Source organism: Ambystoma mexicanum, chromosome 3q (assembly GCF_040938575.1).
Source record: "Ambystoma mexicanum isolate Mex_15411 chromosome 3q, UKY_AmexF1_1, whole genome shotgun sequence".
NCBI lineage: Eukaryota > Metazoa > Chordata > Amphibia > Caudata > Ambystomatidae > Ambystoma > Ambystoma mexicanum.
Genome location: NC_090926.1, coordinates 913,021,421 through 913,042,350, shown reverse-complemented (window position 1 = coordinate 913,042,350; position 20,930 = coordinate 913,021,421). Strand labels below are relative to the sequence as shown.

General features: G+C 46.5%; 1 protein-coding gene across 1 annotated transcript in view; it reads left to right on the top strand.

Annotated features, from left to right (window-relative positions):
• RGS9 (regulator of G protein signaling 9) overlaps positions 1 to 20,930 on the top strand; it is a 1,220,104-nt gene that overhangs the window by 346,226 nt on the left and 852,948 nt on the right. The window contains exon 2 of the mRNA XM_069655056.1: positions 6,721 to 6,817. Within this exon, the coding sequence (XP_069511157.1) occupies positions 6,721 to 6,817 (97 nt within the window). The remainder of the gene's footprint in view (positions 1 to 6,720; positions 6,818 to 20,930) is intronic.

Genomic DNA, 20,930 nt, shown 5'->3' with positions numbered 1-20,930 from the left:
GTATGCAAATTGCCTAAACATCACACTTTTTGCTCCAGAAAATTCTCTGTTTTACATGGCAGTGCTATTTTATATGTAGCTGTATCAACCCAAGACAGATGCTGCATCATCAGTGCGGTATGATCTAACATCCTTGTGGTTGGAGCATTGGGGTATATGTATCAAACACTCGCCTGCCACTCTGGAGGGTTTAAGAACACACAACTCTGACAGGGAGCAAATGAAGAGAGTGCCCATCTTCAGCACAGCTTGGCTCTGCCCTGCAAACCTTCAGGTATGTTCTATGAGCCCGACAATGCCCATGCATCAATAGGTATGGTGAGATGGTCCTAGTATGAGAAGATCATGTTTATAACCCACCAGGGACTTTTTCCCTCGACTGAATTCCGAAACAGGAAATGATGGATCCTGGGAAAATGCTCACCCCAAGTGCTCTTTTGTAACCCTAAGTGTGACTGTTTCCAAGCATTGCCAGTGTTGGCAGATAATGGAAAAGAGGCACGAGGAATTGTGTGGAAGCAAAGAATCTCTTCAAGTGGGACAATCATGGCTAGGAACTATGGTCTCCTGGCATTGTGCATCTCTGCACAGCATTATTAGACAAGATGACTGAATCACACCATAACGAAGACGGGAGACCCCAGATGGCAAGATGACAAATTCGACAGTCACTAGCAGACAACGGGCCCAAGGGTTTTTGGCTCAGGTCTTCTGGCTGTGGAATGCTCCCACATCTTCTCTCCAGCATGTTATCATTAGAAAGGCTGCTCAGAAGTTCGCTTTAGCTAATTCCATTGAGCTTGTGTACACTGCATTATGGCAGGCTTAGATGTGTAGTTGCTCCAGTATCTTTTTCTTTGTGCTTTACATTTCTCAAATCAATCTACGCGTTGTTGTTGCTCTGGTGATACTGCTACGTGTTTGTCTTGGAAGCAAGACGACGCAGTGCAATAGGTCTGTATCCCGATCCCGCGCTTAGAAACCACTTGCTGATATTAAGCACATTATGAATGAGCAATAATTATACAAAATTATAACCTTGAATCACCCCATTTTCTGATGGTTTGTGGTCCTGCAAAGTATTGGAACTTTTCCAGAGATTGATCTAGAAAGGTTTGAAGTTTGCATAGGAGTAAAGACTAAGGGCCCTGCACCCGATGGCGCCATCCCAACGCTCCCATATACCATACCCCATTGCCAGTGTTTTTTTAAATTAGAAATAGAAATATGCTTTTTTGCTGATTAGAGTGCACTTTGTGGCGCCCCATCAATAACAGGCGGAGAGTGAGGGTCACTGTGATGCTCTATGTGTGAGTTGGGGCGCTTTGAATCTCCCCAAATTTGTCTTGCAAATGATCAGATGTCAATTTTTGCCGGTTTTCCCTTTACTAGGACTGACATAAGTTCATCACATCCATAGCATATGAAACCCCTTTTGCGAGTTTCTAGAATGTGTGACATGGTAAATGTGGGCATCTTTCAGAATGCTTGCAAGGCCATGGAATACACATGAGACATGCAGCCTGTGCTCCTGTGCTCCATGTGGCTTCCTGCTTTCATTTCATGAAGGGATTATATTTTCCCATCAGCTGCCAGGCAAATCGGAAGGTGTCAGGCCTGATGTTTATGAGAAACTAGGAGCCCCAAGAAGGGCAGAGTTGGATAATAGTAAGAGTCGTTGGGCTGGAGGTTGTTTCAATAAGGCAGAGTTGGTGGTGTTATGGAATAGTGATGTGGGACATGATTAGCCTGTGACTGTAGGCATCCACCATATGGAGTACCTGGGCCCCCCATCTGTTTGGGAAAAGGGTCCCTAATCCTGCTTTCCCACAGTGCCTGAATCATGGTTTTAGGCTCTGCGATGGCTCCAGAGAAAGCAACTATTAGCAACGAACCCGGCCAAGCCCCTGGAACTGAGGCCCACACAATGTATTCCTCATGTAGAGGGGAGGTCTTACCCTCTCTTAATCTTTTCCTCAAGGCCATTCCGCCTTATGGTCCACAAATGGGACCCGCCCACAGCTGATCCTGCCCCTAAGTAGTTAGCATTGATCCTCCAACAGTGGTCTGTGATGTGTCTGGAGCCATCTTTCCATGTTATGAAGATTCCTCTATTCGAGGAAGGAAGTGGTCCTGAATGTGGCAAAACCCCTGCTCCTATTCTATGTGTCCTATGTGGACTAGAACCCACCGGGAGGACTTCAGGGGGACTGAAGGTATGCACAAAAAGCATACAGCGTAAAGGAACTATAGAGTAGATCTCCAAAAGAGATACACACTAAAGACAATGTTTAAAAAGGACTAGGTCTTGGTTAGAATTGAAGGAAAGGTCCCAGATTGCAATCCCTGCTAAATGCAGTGGTCCAAGGGGGCGGGAGCGGTTGGGAGCGGTGCTCATCTACTTTTTCAAATTACGTTTTACCATTCCTATACTTTTATTTGAAAAAGAAACCGTTCCGGAATGGGTTTGTTTTAAAATTAAAGTGTGGGAAGTGAATGTTCCCTTAAACAGCAGATACATTTGTTTGGGGTTTTTTATTGGGCGTGGGACTGGTTGTGGCGATGGGGTTTGTGGGGAGTGGGGAAGACTAGCAGGGAACATAGCTCCACTACTTATTTTCGTACACTTCAAACACTGGCTAAATTTTATCTTATCCTTTGCTATCTTGTATTTGTATAGCACCTCGTGCCATAGCTTATGGTGTCAACGTTCTTTGCCTGTCATAGAGTATGGGCCTCATCACGAGTTGGGCGGTAACGCCGGCGCTAATAGTGCTGGCGCTATCTGCCCTACCGCCAAACCCACCGGCGCTATCAGCACCAGATCACGGGTTTGGCAGATTTGTAAATCCCCCATTCCCCATTGAGCTCATTCGGGAATGCCCCATTCCCCAATGGGCTCAATGGGGAAATTTCGCGCTCATACCGCCAGCGGATTTGCCGCCAGCGCGATGAGCATGAATTTTCGGTGGATTTCCCCCCAGCTCAGAGCTGGGGAGAAATCCACCGAAGCCCTGATTTGGCAGACCCGTAAATCCGGCGGTAAAAGCGCTACCGCCTAAATCGTGATGAGGCCCTATGAAACAGTGAGTAGTGGTAGGGGGAAGAAAAGTTAGGTAGATAATTGGGATGAGGGCGAGGGATAGATAAAATGCACAGGAAGGCATGAGAAGGAAAAGGCGGAGAAGCTATGTATGTAATTTAACCAAATTTATCATGGGATTCAACAGCACCATGAGGTGAGATAGATGGAGTTGAGATGTTCTCTGAGCAATGGGGTATATCTGGAAATTATTCACTGCATGGTGAGCCTGGGTATATTGAAGCCATGCCCAAGAAAACACATGCAGTAAAGCCCATACACTTAGGCCCCAAACAAAATTTAGGAGGGGTAGTATATCAGAACTCGGAATTTGCTGAAAAGTGAGCAAAAAAACTTACATGTTTTGGTTATCAAAACACTAGGCTTGACCCCATAGTGATTATGGCCAGACTTTGAGCCTTCCCTGGTGTCATGATGAGCCAACGCATGTAGAAACCATGCCCAAGAAAGCACAGCATGCAAAGCCCCTCCACTTACTCCACATAAAGCCAGACTCTGTACATGAGAAAGCTGCAAGAAGGATACATGAGGATTGTATTTAACAATAAGACAATCTTTTAGGGAATGTCTGTTGGAAAACTTAAATGTTCATTTTGTAAAGGTTAATGACATGATAAAATCATAATACCTTTTAAAATAAAAACATTACAAAAGAATAATGGTTTGTATTGGATTTTAGGATAGCTACCACAAAGTTGCGCCTCTGACCTACCGCTCTACATCAGTGGAGGTTATGTGGAAAGAGTAAACAACAGGAATACTTCAGCCAGTTCAAATGTGTTTATTATAATAGTTTTTGGTAGTACTACAGTGTTCTTGACCTGATAAGATAATGATTATGGCTTGCATTGTTTAATTTCTAGATAATGTTCTCCTCGGAATGACTTAGGAACGTGTAAAAGTGAAAGAGCATATTGTATTGTATTGTATCGCAGTTGTCATTTATGTAGCGCCTTTTGTCATTATTATAGTCTCACAGCGCTGGTAGAGTGTTGGAGATCATAGAGTTAGAACGTGTGTTTGCATTTGGCCATGTTAAGGCTTAGCAGGGCTGACCAGGCTCAGGTAGAAACAATCCACGAAGAGCAGGCATGCGGATTGATTCTGAGGGGTGTCAGGAGGTGGCACGAGTGCTAGAGTCTTGCTATGTGTCCAGCGTAGCTCGAATGTGTCATAGGGTTTCGCTGCATACTGATATCAGGGTTGTTGAGGCATAGTCCGGTGTGAGTAAGCTTAAAAACATTAAGGGTCCAGCTTAGCCTGAATTTTGTCATGCGTCATAGCTGCAGTCTACCCTGAGTGGATGGATAGCCGTGCCTGCGGCCAATGTCCACAGAAGAGGTGCATCTATACGTACCACGAACACTGATATAGCTTATCTTTGATGTGGCTGTGTCATCTGACAGTCTGTGGAAAGAGACCCTTACTCTTGTGGCCTCTTCTAGGCACCATGTCGGTGGGCTATCCTCATATAGCTTAACACTGAATGTACACATTAAATTGACATTGCTTTTCGTCATAAACAAATGGATTTGTGATTATTTTCGGATAATAACAAGTACTTCAGTGGGAATATTCTGTTATTACTAGGGCTTTATATAGTTCATTTATGCTGGACTCCTCCAGCTTCAAAGTGCTGCACTGAGGAGCGAACCCATGTTGCATGGCGTTGTCCTGTCCCCAAGGCAAGCATGTTGCTCCTGAACTATCCTACCTTTCCTCTCGCTGTTCTTTGGATATGAGAGTGCAGTAGACTGAGGACCAAAATGTTTCGGTGGCATCATTTTCCATAAGTGAAGTGCACAGACCACTCCCATATATACGTATCTACAAGCCTTTGGTTTTAAGGTCGACTGAACATAAGGTTGTTATAATTAACAGTAAAATCCTCCCCAGTGGTAGCTAGGGAGTTCCCATGATCCTCTTGTCACTTGCAGCTTGTTTGGTTTCCATGGAGAAAAGGTTTCTTTTAATGTATGCCATATGTTTATTATCCTCGCACACACATGCACTTTCGTACAATTACACATTCCTAAGCTTTCTAAGTAAATGAAAAACAAGTTTGAAAACATTTTTCAAAAGGACTTTTCTTTCATATTTGGTTAATGGCAATCACATGCTCTGATGTCTTCTTAATGACTTACCATCAAAACCATTCAAAAGGCCACCACACGCCCAGTGAAAATGTCAGTCTAAGAGCAATGCACCGCGATATGCTGTGAGCATCTCTGAACGGCAGCATCAGAACGAACACATGCAGTGATCCGCTTGAGTGGAGACAGCAAAGCCATGCACCTGCTGCAGCATTAGTACAGGGATTCGGTGAATGAAGCAGGGGTTTAGCCAGCCCAACTTGTGCACCAGTGTCTTAGCTGATGAGGCCTGCGACAGCATTGTGTATTTGTATCTGTTTATTATTTGTATCGCGCACCTAACCCTGGGGTAGCTGGGCGCTTTAGAAACTTACCGATACATACATGCATGCAAGGTCAGACAGATTTCAGACAAGAAGAGAATAATAGGGCATACGGACCCTTGGTTCCAAATGGGTCAAACACGGGGTTACATGTGGGCATAGCGAGGCCAGAAGAGGACTCTGGTTACACATGGGTCAAAAGCTAGATTGGCAGTGAGTGTCTAAGTGTGGTAGTTTATTTCTTACGATGGGGGTCTGTTGCTCAGCCAGTTGTTTATGCCGGCTTTGAAGGTGAGAAAGGAGGGTTTTGGCCAACTACTAGGGGATGCAGGTACATCCCTGCAGGGTTGTGCTGAACGGCTCTGCACCCAGTTAGAATACATGCAAAGCTTCATGGCAGTGGCTAGGTACTCAGATGTCCAAAGCAGTGGAAACACAATCGTGCCATGGTTTGCTCTACACACAAAATGGCATCCACTGGAAATTATTTTAAAACTGAAAACAGTGGGGCTGTAACGGATTGAGAATAATGGGGGAAAAGCGAAGGAGCCTTGAGGATCTCTTTCAGATATGTGTGACTGATGTTGGGAATAAAAGAGCAGAGTTTATTTATTTTTTTGGTGTAAAGTTCAAAGTGAAGCACAACGCATTTAAGAAAACCAGGGTGACTACCCTTAAATTGATGAATCGCTGATGCTTTGACCCTGGTTAAGCAGGATACGACCCCAACCTCATTGGCACAGTCTTCCATGTTTTCCTCAGTGTTTCTGGGTCCTTGTAGTTGTGCTAAGTCTGTGGGGGCATTTAGTAGCGACCCTCTCAGTCCTGAATCTGCTACTGCCCCTTAAAACGCACCATATGAAGTGATTGACGCGTGCCTGAATAGTTTCGGGGCTGGTAGATCCATGGATCTCGGGCTATACATTTGTGAAAGAGGGGCCATCACCACCCAACTGTGGAGTACTTGATCTTGCAATTAGGGGAGATGCAGAAGTGCTCATTATAACGGTCCTATACAGTGTCCCCAAATCTCTCTCCCATAAACATCCACAGTCTACATTGTAGAAAGTGTCATGTTGCTGTAGGCTTCTTTCCCAGCACTAGGCAATCGCTTTCATACATGTACATAGCGGTATTGTCCAACGAAGCTACACAGTGACCCTGCCTGTGCACTGAAGATATTCTGTCTTCTCTGTTGCAGATCGAAGCCCTCATCATCGAGATGCAGGACCCCGAGACTGGCATCAAGACGCACACCCAACGCCTGATGATCACCGTCATTCCGCACGCAGTAACAGGTAACAATCACCGACCACATGCGCCTCACCTCTCACATGAAAAGAATGGGACCACTTGCCATCGGGATAAAGCTTGCCCAATCATGTACAAGAAAATCAATCACTGCATAGAATTATCCTGTGGATAGTTATGGATTCCGTTTTTTGGTTTTAGTAGATAAACAACGGTTATTAACCGAATCAAGTGACATGTTTCATTTTCGGTGTAAACCAGTGAAGCACAGCTGATTCCCTGCTCCACTGCTCCAAACAAAGCCACATATTGGAGAAAGTATTTTTAAGGATCCGATGGCGTGATTGGGGTGTAGGACCTGGTGTAGCTTGAACCCCTTTTTTGTGTTTTGTGCAGAGCAAAGACAACCTGGCGTAACCCTGTAACAAAATGTCTGCCGCAGAAAAAAGAGTGAGTGACAGAACGGATGCTAAAAGGACTAGACCGTCTGAAAAGTCCTCAAGGCAACTGATGATTTTGGATTTTGCGTTGGGATGGTCTTACTCCTGTGGGAAAAATAAAAAAGCTTTATTTATTTATTTATTTATTTAGATTTGTAGAGGGCATGGCAGCCCGAGGGCATCGTGGCGCTTGTTACAGACATATCTTAGTTGCATATACACAAGTAATACATAATTTACAGGAGCAGGTATGACATTTGTACAAATTTACAGTGCAGTATATTTACATAGGTTAGCGAGTGGCACATATTATTGTGCAAGGAAAGAGGTCTTAGGTTTCCCACGAAAAATCGGGAGTGAGTTCTCCACTCTAATGTTTGCAGGTAGAGCGTTCCAGGACTTGGCAGCAATGTAGGGGAAGCTTACGCTACCGGCTTTGGCTTTTTTGATGCGTGGGATATGGAGTAAGTTGGTGTATTGCGTCCTGGTGGGACGTGAGGAGGAGGGCTTGGAGATGGTTTCTGATAGGTAGGACGGGGCAGAAAGAGAGAGGCATTTGTGTGTGAGGGTGAGGATTTTGAGTGTGATCCGCTCTTTGACCGGGAGCCATTGGGCTGGGTGTCTGGCCTGGGAGATATGCTCTCTTCTTGGGATGCTAAGAGCGTCCCGGAGAGCATTGTTCTGTGTGACTTGTAGTCTGTTAAGGTTTTTTGTCGATGTGCCTGCTAGGAGGGCATTGCAATAGTCCAGTTTGGCTCCAATGGTTGCTCTGGCTATTGAAAGGCAGTTAGGTTTTGAGAGGTATGGCTTGATGGCGTTTATAAGTTTGGTGGTAGGCGCAGATGAGGAAGTGATTGCGCTGACTTGTCTGGTCATTGATAGTGAGGAGTTTAGGTATACTCCTAGTGTCTTGACAGCTGTGGAAACAGGGATGATGGAGTTGTCAATGGAGAAGTTGGCGTACAGTTTGTCCAGTTTGTCTAGGGTGCTTTGTTGACCTAGTATCATAATCTCACTACATCTCACTATGTACACTAACAATTTCACAACAAACGGTTAAACAATGGCTAAGGTGACCTTACAGTTAATTCTGTTATTGGTCTTCTTTCATATTTATTTTTTAAAATGTACTCTTTATTAGAGTTTTCAAAAAAGAAAACAACGTTAATTATTACAACTGCAGCCTATATCAAATTGACTTTATGTCTGTGGTTGCGTGTGAGTGCTTGTGAATGTGTGTGTGTATACATACATGCCTATGTAAATGTGTGTCTTATCTGCAAGTGCAGTGTGTATGTATTGGGGTGGGGCCAGTGCATGCAAGTGAACATTAATGCGTTTGAATGCATTTAAATGCAGTGTGGAAAAGGGGCGGTGAAAGCAAGTGAGAATGAATGTGTGGAAATGAATGCATTGAAATGAGTGGGACTCTGCTGAGATCGGAGGAGCCAGTGCAGGTTTGAGGGGGGCTTGATGTGTTTACTTGTTTGGGCATATTTACTGCAATTATGAGAAAAGCCGACATGTGCCTGTTTTGTTACAGTGGCACAGCATTACTTACAGCATTATGGGCAAAGACATCAAAATGAGCGTTCTTAAGTAGGTATACTGGCCTACATGGATGCAGCCAGTGCCAACATGTTTTCTTACAGTGGCACAGCATTTTTCCTGGTATTATGGTCAAAGCCAACATTATGACTGTTCTTAAGTAAGGATATTGGGCTACATTAGTGCAGCCTGTAGAGGCATGCTTTCTTACAGAGGCATAACATTGTTACTGACTTCATAGGCAAAGCCAAAATGAAAAGGGTTCTTAAGGAAGGTTCTGGCCTACACTGTTGCAGCCCCTATGGATATGTTTTCTTAAGGTGGCATTTCATGTTTACTGGCTTTTAAAAAAAAAAATGTTATTATTTGGAAAACATACATAAACCATACATACATACATACACTTCCTTACAATTGACAGTTTCCGGTCCAGAGTGCGGGTTCAGCGATACAATGTAGTAGCTAAATACCATCAAATCAGTCAAGGCAGTTGGGTCTTTCTCCCTTCATGTTGTCCGAAGGACTCCTATTAGTTCCCTTTCTCCCATTTGCCCCATATATTTCTGGCCTTCTCTGGGCAGCCACGTGCTGTGTAAATGCATTGTTCCACTGTAGCACATATGTCCATATCCGCAATCCATTGGGCCAATACAGGCTTCTCTAACGAGCCCCACAGACGGGCAATGTTCCGCTTAATTTGTCCAGCTGCCATGAAAATAAACAGTTTTTCCCATTTATTAGTGACGTGTTCACTGGGTATACCCAGCAGTAGTAATTTAGGGTCCATTTGTACCTCTCTCCCTTGTGTTTCTGCCAGTTTATTGCAGCATTGTTGCCAGTACCTTTGGATTTGAGGACATTCTCACATGATATGTATGGAGGTTCCCTCTCCCTCCCGGCATCGCAAACAATTTGGACTGGAAGCCCGGCCCCATCTGCACAGTGCCACCTTAGGATAATACACTCTGTGCAATATCTTAAGCTGTACCAGGCGGATTCTAGACGAGACTGCTATTTCCCTTGGGTGCATCAGTGCTAGGATCCAGTCCTCCGGGTCAATGGTGCCCACATCTACTTCCCATTTCTGCTGTAGGGGAACCAGTTCTGGAGTGGCAAAGGCCGTCATGGCACTGTACAGAGTGGATGTGACCTTGACGGGTATACATTCCATCAAAGGATTGCGCTCTATGGGAGTACATTGCGGCACATTTGCGAATGAGGGTATGTCTCTACGCAGTGCATGGGTGGTTTGTGTGTAGTGGTAGTGTTCTGTCTGTGGGAGTCCATACTTCTGCCGTAGTGATGCAAAAGAAATGAGATCGCCCTCATCGAGCACTTCGCGGACCACCGTGATCTGGGCCTCAGCCCATCGCGGCCATATCAGTAATTTGTTCATCTCAGCTAGGTTACTGTTATTCCACAGGGCTGCATCTGGGTCACCTTATGATCCCAGCCGATGTGTTTATGTGCTCTCTTCCATACCATGGCAATGTGTGCTTCTGTCGTTTGTGGGGGGGATTTAGTGAGGGGTTGATAAAGCAGCGCTATGGGCGAGGTGTTCGGTCTACCCTGTGTTTCGGCTCTGATGTGTGGCAATTCCCGATTACCATGAAGCATGTTGTTGATTACGGACATCTGGCTCGTCCAGTAATACGTTTGATAGTGTGGTAGGCGTATGCCCCCCTCCCAGATTGATTGTTGGAGTGTGTTGAGAGCAATACGTGGGGCTCCCCTGCCCCATATGAGTTCCCTGAGAAGGCAGTCTAGCCGATGGAACTCCGGGTGAGGAATCCAGAGCAGAGCGTTTTGGAGAGCATATAGGAATCGGGGCAGCGCTAGCATTTTGAACAAGCCTGCTCTACCCAGCAGCGTCAGGGGGAGGTGCCTCCAATGCCGGACATCGCCAGCGAATCGGTCGATAACTGGGTGTAGGTTGCGAGGAACATACTGCACGAGATCCCCTGAGATCTGAATACCCAGGTAGCGAAAACAATTGCGTTCTATCTGATATGGGCTGTCAGGTGGTAGAGCATGCTCTCCCCCTTTGATTGGAAAGAGGACCAATTTTCCCTAATTGACTCGTAGTCCACTAAATGTGCCAAAATGTGCCAGTATTTTTGTAACCACTGGACAGGAGTGAGCCGGGTCTCCTAGATATATCAGCAGTTTGTCTGCATGTAGAGAAAGTTTGTCCTGCCTACCCTCCGGCCAATTGAAGCCCTTCCATGCATTAGTTTGACAAAGCCATAGGGCTCGGGGTTCGATAGCCAATGCGAATAATAACGGGGAGAGGGAACACCCTTGTTGAGTACCCCTGCCCAGTGGAACACTTGTGGGAACTCGTACAGCAGCCTCACCCATCCCAGGAATGTTTCACCAAATCCCATCCGACGCAGGGTCTACCAAAGGCTTTCCCATATCACTGTGTCAAACGCCTTCTCAAAATCGATTGCTAACAGGGCGAGGGAAGTGTTAAGGATCGGCGTCCGTTTTAGGAGTAAGTGGAGGAGTCTTAGGTTCATGCATGTCGATTTGTTCGGCATAAAGCCACATTGGTCGGGGTGGATCAATGAGACAATAACTGTCTGCAATCGTGTCGCAAGTACCTTAGCTAAAACTTTGGCCTCCCCGTTGATCAGTAAAATCGGTCTATAGGAACTCCTGGCTTGGGGATGAATACTATGCTAGCCCTGCATAGGTCTGGAGGGAGGATACCTTGATCTCTACAATGAAGAAACAATTTGTGCAACGGGTCACCATTGCCTCCCCGCCCAGTTTTTTTTACAAATCTCAACCAGGAACCCGTTAGGTCCCAGTGCTTTCCCAAAGTTCAGCTGGGCAACCGCCTTTGCTATTTCAGCTTCTGTGAGATCTATATCCAGCTGCGCGCGTTGTGAGTCAGTCAGCTGGGGAAGCAAAATGTTATCTAGTATGGAGAGATCTACCGGGACGATTGGGCCCTGATAAAGTGTAGCATAGTATTCCGCAAACGTCTCCGCTATGGCAGAGTCATGGTGTACCAGCTCATTGTGGCTATTCATAATTGTTCTGATGTACCGGTGCCTTTCCTCTCTCTTTTCCAACCACGCCAGCAACTTGCCTGCTTTGACCACATGTACATAAACGCGCGCCCGTGTCAGCCATTGAGCCTGTTTCGCATTATCAAGTGCAATATTCCGGTGGCGCTCTTTGGCCCTTCGAAGGGCTTGGTGTATCTCAGTGGTATCATTCTGTACATACTTGGCCTCCCACTCTTCAGCCACCTTCTCTGCCACTGCCACCTTGCGTGTGTGTTCTTTTTTCTTTTCTGACGTCCAGGAGATCACCTCACCGTGAAGTACTGTTTTATAGGCCTCCCAGGCCACTGCCGGGTCATCAACTGAGGAGGAGTTTATCTTGAAATATTCCACGGTTTTCTCGTGGATAAAGTCCAAAAATGTGGGAAAACCGAGATAATAGCTGTTCAGCCGCCATGATTTAGGAGGGGAGGGGGTATTGACAGCTATCTCTATCACCAAGGGCGAATGGTCCGATATGCCCCGGGGTAGCAGTAGCGCTGTGGTGACCCTGAAGGCGTCCGGGGTCAGGAGGAAAAGGAGTCCAATCTGGACAGTGAAGCATGCACCCCTGAGTGGAACGAGTATCCGCTCTTTCGTGGGTGAAGTTCTCTCCATACGTTTTATAGGCCTTGGGCGGATGCAAATGTACTGAGTCTAGTAGGAGCCTCAGGATTCGTAAGTGGGATGAGTTTGTGTATTAAGACCAGAACACCGCGGGAACCAGTGGTAAAACCCATGTGTAGGGCAGTGCATTCATTTGTTCTGCGAAAGAGGGTGCATGTCGTACCCACCAGATGCAATTCGGTAATAAGGGCAATGTCGGGGGAATGCCTGTTGAGGAACTGGGTGACCAGGCATCTCTTTATCCCAGACCCCAAACCGTTAACATTCCAGGTGAGAAGCCGAAGGGACTTATTAGAGCCCCTGGACCCTAACAAGTTCTTGGTGTGTGCCATGGGTAGTCACTGACATGCCGCCATCGGTGAACAATGGTTCCTATGGGTATTATTTGGTTCAGGTAAGTGTATGTAATGTGGTGTTCACATATTTGTCTAATTCAAACAGTAAACATTGGTAAACCTTACCCCCTCTCCGCTATCCCCATACTCCACCCCAACCTGAAGTATCTGTCGCCTGAACATTAGCAGACAACTGAACCAGCTCCCAGCCTTAACCAGTAAACTTACTACACCAGCTGCAGACTCGAAGTCCTGGGTGGTGGCCATGGTGGGCGCAACTGCTATGGTAACACCTTGACGAAAACAGAGTGTAAGTCCATATAGCCCCCTGGTCAATGCACCAGCTCTCATTTCTCTTTGCGTCTTCTCTATTCCTGTGACCATCACAATCAGATCATTGACCTCAGGAGTCCGCTCCTTGATCCGGGTCATTCAGTTCTGGTGGCAGGGGTTGTCGTGCTGGCTGGCCTCGGGTCGGCCGGGCTCAGGGTCTCCGTCTGGGGTTCGGGCCGTCCGTTCCCTAATTTCCGTCAATATGGTTTTCTGCCCACTTCCAGGCCTCCCTTGGATCAGTGAAGTGCACCGTAGTGCTGTTGTGGTAAATCTTTAGCTGGGCCGGGAAGAGCAGTCCATATTTCACGTTTATGGAGTGGAGCTTCCTCTTCGGGTGTTCGAAGGATTTCCTGGCCTTTTGCACCTCTCGAGTATAATCCGGAAAGAAGGCGATTCTGGAGCCATTGTGTGTGATCGTCCCTTTTGTGTGAGCCAACTGTAAAATTGTGTCTCGATAGTTTAAGAATTTGGCAATTAGAGAGGTGCCCGGGATAGGCCTTCCAGCTGGCATCCAATAGGCTCTTTCAATCAAGAAAGATTTGGAAAAGTATTTTGGTGCAAAGAGATCCGCTAACCCTTGTTCCAAAAAGAGCTCCATACTGGGCCCTTCTGTGTTCTCTGGAAGGCCTAGATATAAATGTTATTGCGGCGTGATCTACCCTCACCCTCATCCACTTGCACCTCTAGGGTCTTCAGGCATGTCATTGTTTGCGAGAGTTATTGCCGCACTCCACCAAGATTGTCTTCCACTCCAGAGATGCAGTGTTCCACCTCTCCAGTGCGGGAAGATAGTTTCTGGAGGTCGTGGCGGAGAAAAGATACTTCAGCTGAGATGCCCTCCATCTTTTTCTCCATGGAGGAGTGAGAATTGGCAATGGCAGCCATCACGTCTTTCAGAGATAAAGGTTCAGCTGAGAGAGGGGAGGTTGCCTGCGATACAGGGTCCAACACTGCAGGGGAGACATTAGTCGCATATTGGTCCATGGTACTCTGTGTACACACCTTTTTTGCTTTATCTTTACCCATGCCTTGACCCAGCGTACACAGAGGAACAGGGAGTCTGCGGTGTCCGTGGGTTCCGTTCATGATCACCGAAGGGGCGGGGGTCGGAATGTCTTGTGCAGAGTCAACCCGGGTGAACCCAGCGCCTCGGGGCAACAAGAGGTCAGTGTGCCCTCAGCGGCACTGTCACAGGCCAATCCAGCACCCCGGGGCATGCAGAAAACAGACCTCTCGGGAGACCTATAGTTATTGTCCCAATGTGCGAATCCCGGGCGACAGCGTCAAGTGCGAGCCCTTCTAATGCAGATCAGCTCCAATCCCATGTGGCACACTTGTGTGGCAGTTATGAACCAATGGGTCGTATTTGTCTCTCCCAGCTGGTGTCAGCTGGTGCCAAGCCTCGGGTGCAGCTGTGTTGTATAGCCTGTTGGTGTCACAGAGAGCAGGTTGTACCTCTAGCTGTATATCAAGCACCCTATCGGTCGGTTGAGCATAATATACGTTCAGGCAGAGGCCCGAACTGGTGGCTAGCTGTATCCTGTGAGTCTGTCACTCTGCAGCTCACTGTAATTACAGATTTGGTGCAGTCTGTTTCCTCGCCTGTCCAGCCTGCCTGGTCACATGGAAGGCTGGGGCACTCAGGCCTTGTCTTCTCCCCCGATCCGGCCAGGTTATGCCAACCAGGTGTCCCCTCCTGAGAGGCAGTAGCTAATCTGCCGTGGGCAGGCTGAATGGTCCCCCCAGTGTGGTCCCCACAGGGCATCCCACTTTCCCCAATACCCTATGTCCAGGCTTCCTCACTGTTGCAGTACTCTTCTCCTTGGTGAGACCTGTCTGGTCGTTGGGTTGCAAGATTGTGTCTCAGGGGTGCTCTTCGGCAGGAGTTCCAGAGGCACATGACCGGTGCCCACTCCATGCAGTGCTGGGGCACCGGTGTCTGCCACTCTTCAGCCGCCACCGCGTATGTTTAGGCTACTGTTCCCACGTACCAAGTTTCCAGTATACTGGTGTCCATTAGGCGCTTGTAGCCCAATGTTTATGTGCTTCACTCGCTCTCCATTGATCTCGGGAGGGTAGCAGCAATGGGGCACAGCACTTTTCACCCCCGCCGGCACCAATGCTCCACCATGACAGTGTGTTTGTGGATTGTCCGTGCCGCACACCACCTGCTCTGTTCCCCTCAGGGGGGACCTCATGTGACTTTGGGTGGTCACCTCTGCCCCCACTTGATCCTCTAACCCGGGGCCTCCTCCGTGCACCACCGTGCCTGATCCAGGGTCGGGTCGGGAGGGCCCCACACAGGCCTCCACCGGTAGACACCGCCAACACTGCCACCTCCACCACACCACCCCCGCAGGCCACAAACCCAGGGAGCTGGCCAGTGGGGTTCACGCTCCTCCCGCTGTGACCTGCTTCACCTCCCGCCACACCCCCTGTCCGTTGGTCCGCAGGGGTGCAGTGCAGCTACAGCGCCGCCCAGCCACACGGTCCGAGTCTCTCTCCCTCGGGTTTTGCAAGGATCACAGCAGGTTATTAATGACCACTTCAGCCGTGGGTGGCCTGTTCCTGGTGGCAGGATCTTCCCCGTTCTTCTCCCCGTCCCTGTACCTTGTGCGGAGCCAGGCTGCACTAAGCTTCTTGAGATGTGCTCTGCAGCTCCACGATTCTCGGCGGTCTGTTTTGTGCAGTCTGGGGGGCACTCATGCACCTCCGTTGGATGATCATCCCCACGGGCCGTCAGTGGTACCCACTGCATGCAGAATCCCACCATGTGTGTCCGCAGGACTGCAGCCGATCACTCAGTCCCGCGTCCTTTGCCTGCCCGCTCCTCAGCGCGTCACCTCTCCCGCGTTAAGGGTGTAGGTTGTGGCCATTTTGTGGAGAGGTGCCTTGTCTCTGTGCCTTCTCTCCAACTTCGGGTATTGCAGTAAGGTTAGGGACTCAAGGTGCTCACCTCCCTACCGCCTTTGCTTTACACCTTTCGACATTTAACGGTGCATTTGCAGAGCATTTTGCCAAACTGTGCAGGATATTTAGCAGGATAATTTTGGCGGCCACGATATCTCCACAGACTCACGTCTGCATTGCTCAGCAGCTGGCCACACCCCTCTGTTTACTGGCGTTGGGCAAAGCCACCATGATTATTATTATTAGGATTTTTATTGAGCGCTGCCCCACCTTTGGGAAGCAATGGAACGCTTTACAATAATATGGGGAAGAACACAGTGATGGAAGCATAGAATTAGAGAGCGGGGAGCTAACAACAATGGAGGGTGTGCAATTGTTAGCAATGTATCTACAATCAACCTGGGGTGGAAACAGTGGAGGTTGTGTGCCCTGATGTGTTGGGAGGAACATTCCTTGAAGAGGAAGGTCTTAAGGTCTTTCCTGAACTGTAGAAGAGATGGGGCAAGTCTGATGTTGAAGGGGAGGAGGTTTCAGAGTCTCGGGGAATAGACATAGAAGACCTGTTTTCTTTTTCTTTCCATCCTGACCTGGCAGAGTTCAGGTCTGCACATGCCCTTACTTCTATTAGATTCCAGGCCTCCGGAGATGCTGAGTTTCACAGTGAGGTAGCTTGGGGACTCCAGGTCGACTACCTTATAGATGATGCAATAGGATTTGAAGTTGATACGGGCTTGCAGCAGGAGCCAGTGTAGTTTGATGAGGGTCGGGGTTATGTGGTTGAATTTGCAGAGTCTATTGATGAGTCATGCTGCAGCATGCAGGACACATTTCAGGGATGCCAGTAGTACCTGGAAGGCCTTCCAAAAGGGCATTGCCACCATCCAGGTGGGAGAGGACCTAAATCTGGAAGCCGCATCTGAAGTGGTTTCTGCACTAACAGGCTTGATTTTTAGCAGGATATAAAGTTGATACCAAGCCTTTTGTGTCTTTCTTGCTATATGCCGTTTGAAGGTGAGGTATCCATCGATGTTGAACACAAAAGACTTGGGGAAGGTGGCCAGCCGTGGTGTGAAGCCTTCGATGTTGTGATGATGAGTGCTCTTACATGGACATACTGGCCCACCTTGTTGGAGCCAATATGGCCAAGTCTTCTTACAGTGGCATGGCATTATGTGCAAAACCAACATGATGAGTGTTCTAACATGGGCAAACTGGACTAACTTAGTGCACAATACTAATATGTACATGTTTTCCTAAAGTGGCATGGCCTGTTTTACAGGTAATATGGGTAAAGCCAACATGTGTATGCTATCATGTGGGGAATGTGGCATATATTGGAGCAACCATCTTGGTAATTGTTTTATAGTAACATTACTGGCATTATAGGCAAACAACCATGAGTAGATTCTTACGCCGGAATATTAGCATACATTGGTGTAGCCAACCAGATATATTTGGGCACAACAAGCATGAAACTGTTTTAACACTGATAGAATACAGGCATATTGGGCTAAGACATGAAGAAAGAAATGCTCCTTTTACTGACCGATTTTAAACAGTGTAGCGTGTTACTATATTCTACACTGAAAGTGTGCAGTAAAATGCACAATGTAACCCTTTATTTAAAAACATTCTTGGAGAAAGAAATCTTCAAGACTCCGATTTGGTTGACTGAGGCTGCCTTACTGTACTCAGGCTCTCAAGCAAATTCACATCAAATGTTCAGCCCTCTCAATTAAAAAATCACCAACCACTACGGCTTAAAAATGATGTTTTAATGACGTCCCAAAACAATGATAGTGGTTTAGATTAATTTAGAGTTTTGCGTACATCACTTATTTACATTTATCTCTGATTTCCCTCCAGAACTGCATAGTTCACTAACCAGATATTCTTTTTTCCTCCTGTCCTTGAGTAGAAAAGCCCATGCAATAGATCCTTTTGAAATAACTTTTACAGAGATTGGTGTTTAAGCTACAGGTCTCAGATTGTATCCTGGATGAGCCAGCAAATAATTTCTTTCTTCTGAAGTTGACAAAATGAGTAAGTTTGAGATGGCTCGTCTTCTTCTGTTTAGGGAGGAGGTGAATACAATGAACAGATTGGTTAGCACCATAGAAAAGCTTATCGCTTACCACAACAGGCACAAGTGGGAGCAGCCAGCGGCTACTATATGTCTTTGGTTGGTGGGAGAACAACAAAAGCAATGTGTGTCAAGGTGTAAGAATCCCCATGTCCAAGATATTATCCATATGTCGCCACCACCCTACCCACAAACAGGAGAAAAGGTGGTGATCCCAGAACCACAGCTGACAGGCCATGTTGGAGATTGAAAGACATTGGGCCTCATTATAAGTTTGCCGGTCTGGGAACTACGGTACCGGTAAGCTTGCCGGGACTGTAATTCTCTGACTGGTAAACTACGAGTTCTACGGGCGGAACGGCACCCACCAGCAGAACATGCTGGATGCACCAGCACCATTCACGAATGGTGCTGGTGCATCCGACTTTCCCATTCCAATTGAGCCGTATACGGATGGGGAAGAATATTTTCCGGCAGCCGGGAATGGGTGATTACCGGGTTCGGCAAAGCCGTAATGACCCGGTAAATGCCCATACCTGGGCACTTGAAAAAAAATGACACTGGCGGCAGCCGTGCCTGTAGGCTACCGCCAATGTCATAATAAGGCCCATTGTGCTCGTGGACATGCTACACAGCTAAAGGTCATGCACCTAGAACAAATATTGTAGTAGATCATTGCTTTAATTAATTTTTCTGTTAGGAATAAAACATGTCTCGAAAATGACTGTGTCATGAGAAGGTTAAGGGCCAATTCATTATGTGGTGTGAGCTATAGAAATGATCTATACTATTATTGTTATCATTATATGTAGAGCAAACATCTATCAAACCATGTCTGAGTGATTTCTTTTAAGCACACACTTAAGAGAACCAACTTCTATGTTATCTCAATTTTGGCAAACAATAAAAATAAAACCCATGTAGGTAGAATGATGTGCCCAAGATCACAGATTCGCCAAGTGGGAAAGCCAGCTTCTGAGTGCATGTTTTCTGGCTGCAACGTTTGCACATTTTAATGTTTCCTAGTACTGTCGGCACATGACTAAAAGCACAAAAATACAAAGCGATAGGAACTTAAAAGTCAGGACTGTCAAAGCATCAAATACTATAGAGAGGCCACTCCGAGATAGATGTCTTTAATCTCTCTCCTGGGTTTTACATGTGTGATAGAATCACCTCCCCATATATCTCATATGTCTTATTTTAATACATGATCGGAACACAATTTGCATTCATCACACAAACACATCTAATAAATATACTATGGTTTTTCAGCTCAAGAAAATGGCTTTACATTATAAATTGTTCAAAACAATCTAATTAGATTCTAATTAATTCATATACAAGCTAAAATCACAATTAATCAAAAAAGATCACATCTAATAATAGAAGCACAGAAAGAAATTCATCATTATACAACTTGTCATTATTATACCGCTCTTTCTTAATAGTAGAAAAAAAACATATTTAGAAACTCCGCACAGGAGCGAAATACAAGGCATTCAGGTTTAAAATGTCTGTCACGTATCTTAAAGTTGCTCACATTTATGATGCCTGTTTCCCGTTGGAAATACGGGCCACCAAGCTAGCAGAGTCGGTTGAATCCACTTCTGATAAAATATGTTTTGGAAATTTAATATCTTTTTTCAACAATATGTAACACTCAATAATTAGGCGTTTTTGTGTTTCTACAGTCCCCTCCTTCCTACCGAAACCACAACATTGCTTACACTTAATTACACCTAATTACATTGGTCCTTGCCTCTATCACCCCATTAATTGGAAAAAAAATCACTCTAAAGTGCATGAATACGTGTCTCCATTTCTGACACAGACATTTTTTCAGACAATCGTTAATAGTATTGTATGATTTTTCTTCAAGAGCAAGGTTATAAAATAAATTACATTTATAGATGTCATCCCCTGTAGTACACCAGCTGTTATCTTTTAGCACTTTTTTAATTACCAAAGGATTTCCTATCAATGTCAAGCGACTCAGGTTCGGTTACTCAGCAGGTTCTCGCATTTGTTGATCCAGATATTCAAGGCTAAGGACTTACCTCCTTTCATTAAGAGATTTATTTCACTGAGCATAGTTTTTTTTTCTGAAGGGTCACTGATTTATTTATACAGCAACAAGGTTTTCCATCTAACATGATAATGTAATAACAAAAGACCTCATTTAGAGAATTAGGCAATGCTCATGCTCTTCTCCAAATCAACCCTTCCAATACAGCCACCTCTCTGGCGCCTTCATCCTCTTCCTTGGCTACCTTGCCTCCTTTCTCTGCCATCTCTCTGGCGCCTTCATCCTCTTCCTTGGCTACCTTGCCTCCTTTCTCTGCCACCTCTCTGGCGCCTTCATCCTCTTCCTTGGCTACCTTGCCTCCTTTCTCTGCCACCTCTCTGGTGCCTTCATCCTCCTTGGCAACCTTGCCCTCTCCTCCTTCCTCTTCTGCCCACCCTTGCGCACTTTCTACACTTCCACAGGAAGTACCTCTGACATGTACCCCTCCCCAGAAGTCTTTCAAGGGTGGCAAACTCTCATTCAGCTGTCAAACACTACTCTGACATGTGTCGTCTCCTGGACCTTGATGTTCTCATTCTCACTGAGACATGGTTCATGGCCAGATCTGTTATGAGTTTTGACACTCTCCTCCCTTATGGCTAAAAGATCCTCTCCGAGCCCAGACCGAACCGTCCCGGTGGGGGTGTAGCCTTGATCTTCCCCGGGGTGGATCCCTGCCTCTGTCATTCATATGCAGGCCTACTCCTCCTCTCTCTCGCCTGGCCGCTCTCTCACCATGGCTGCTATCTACTGGCCACCT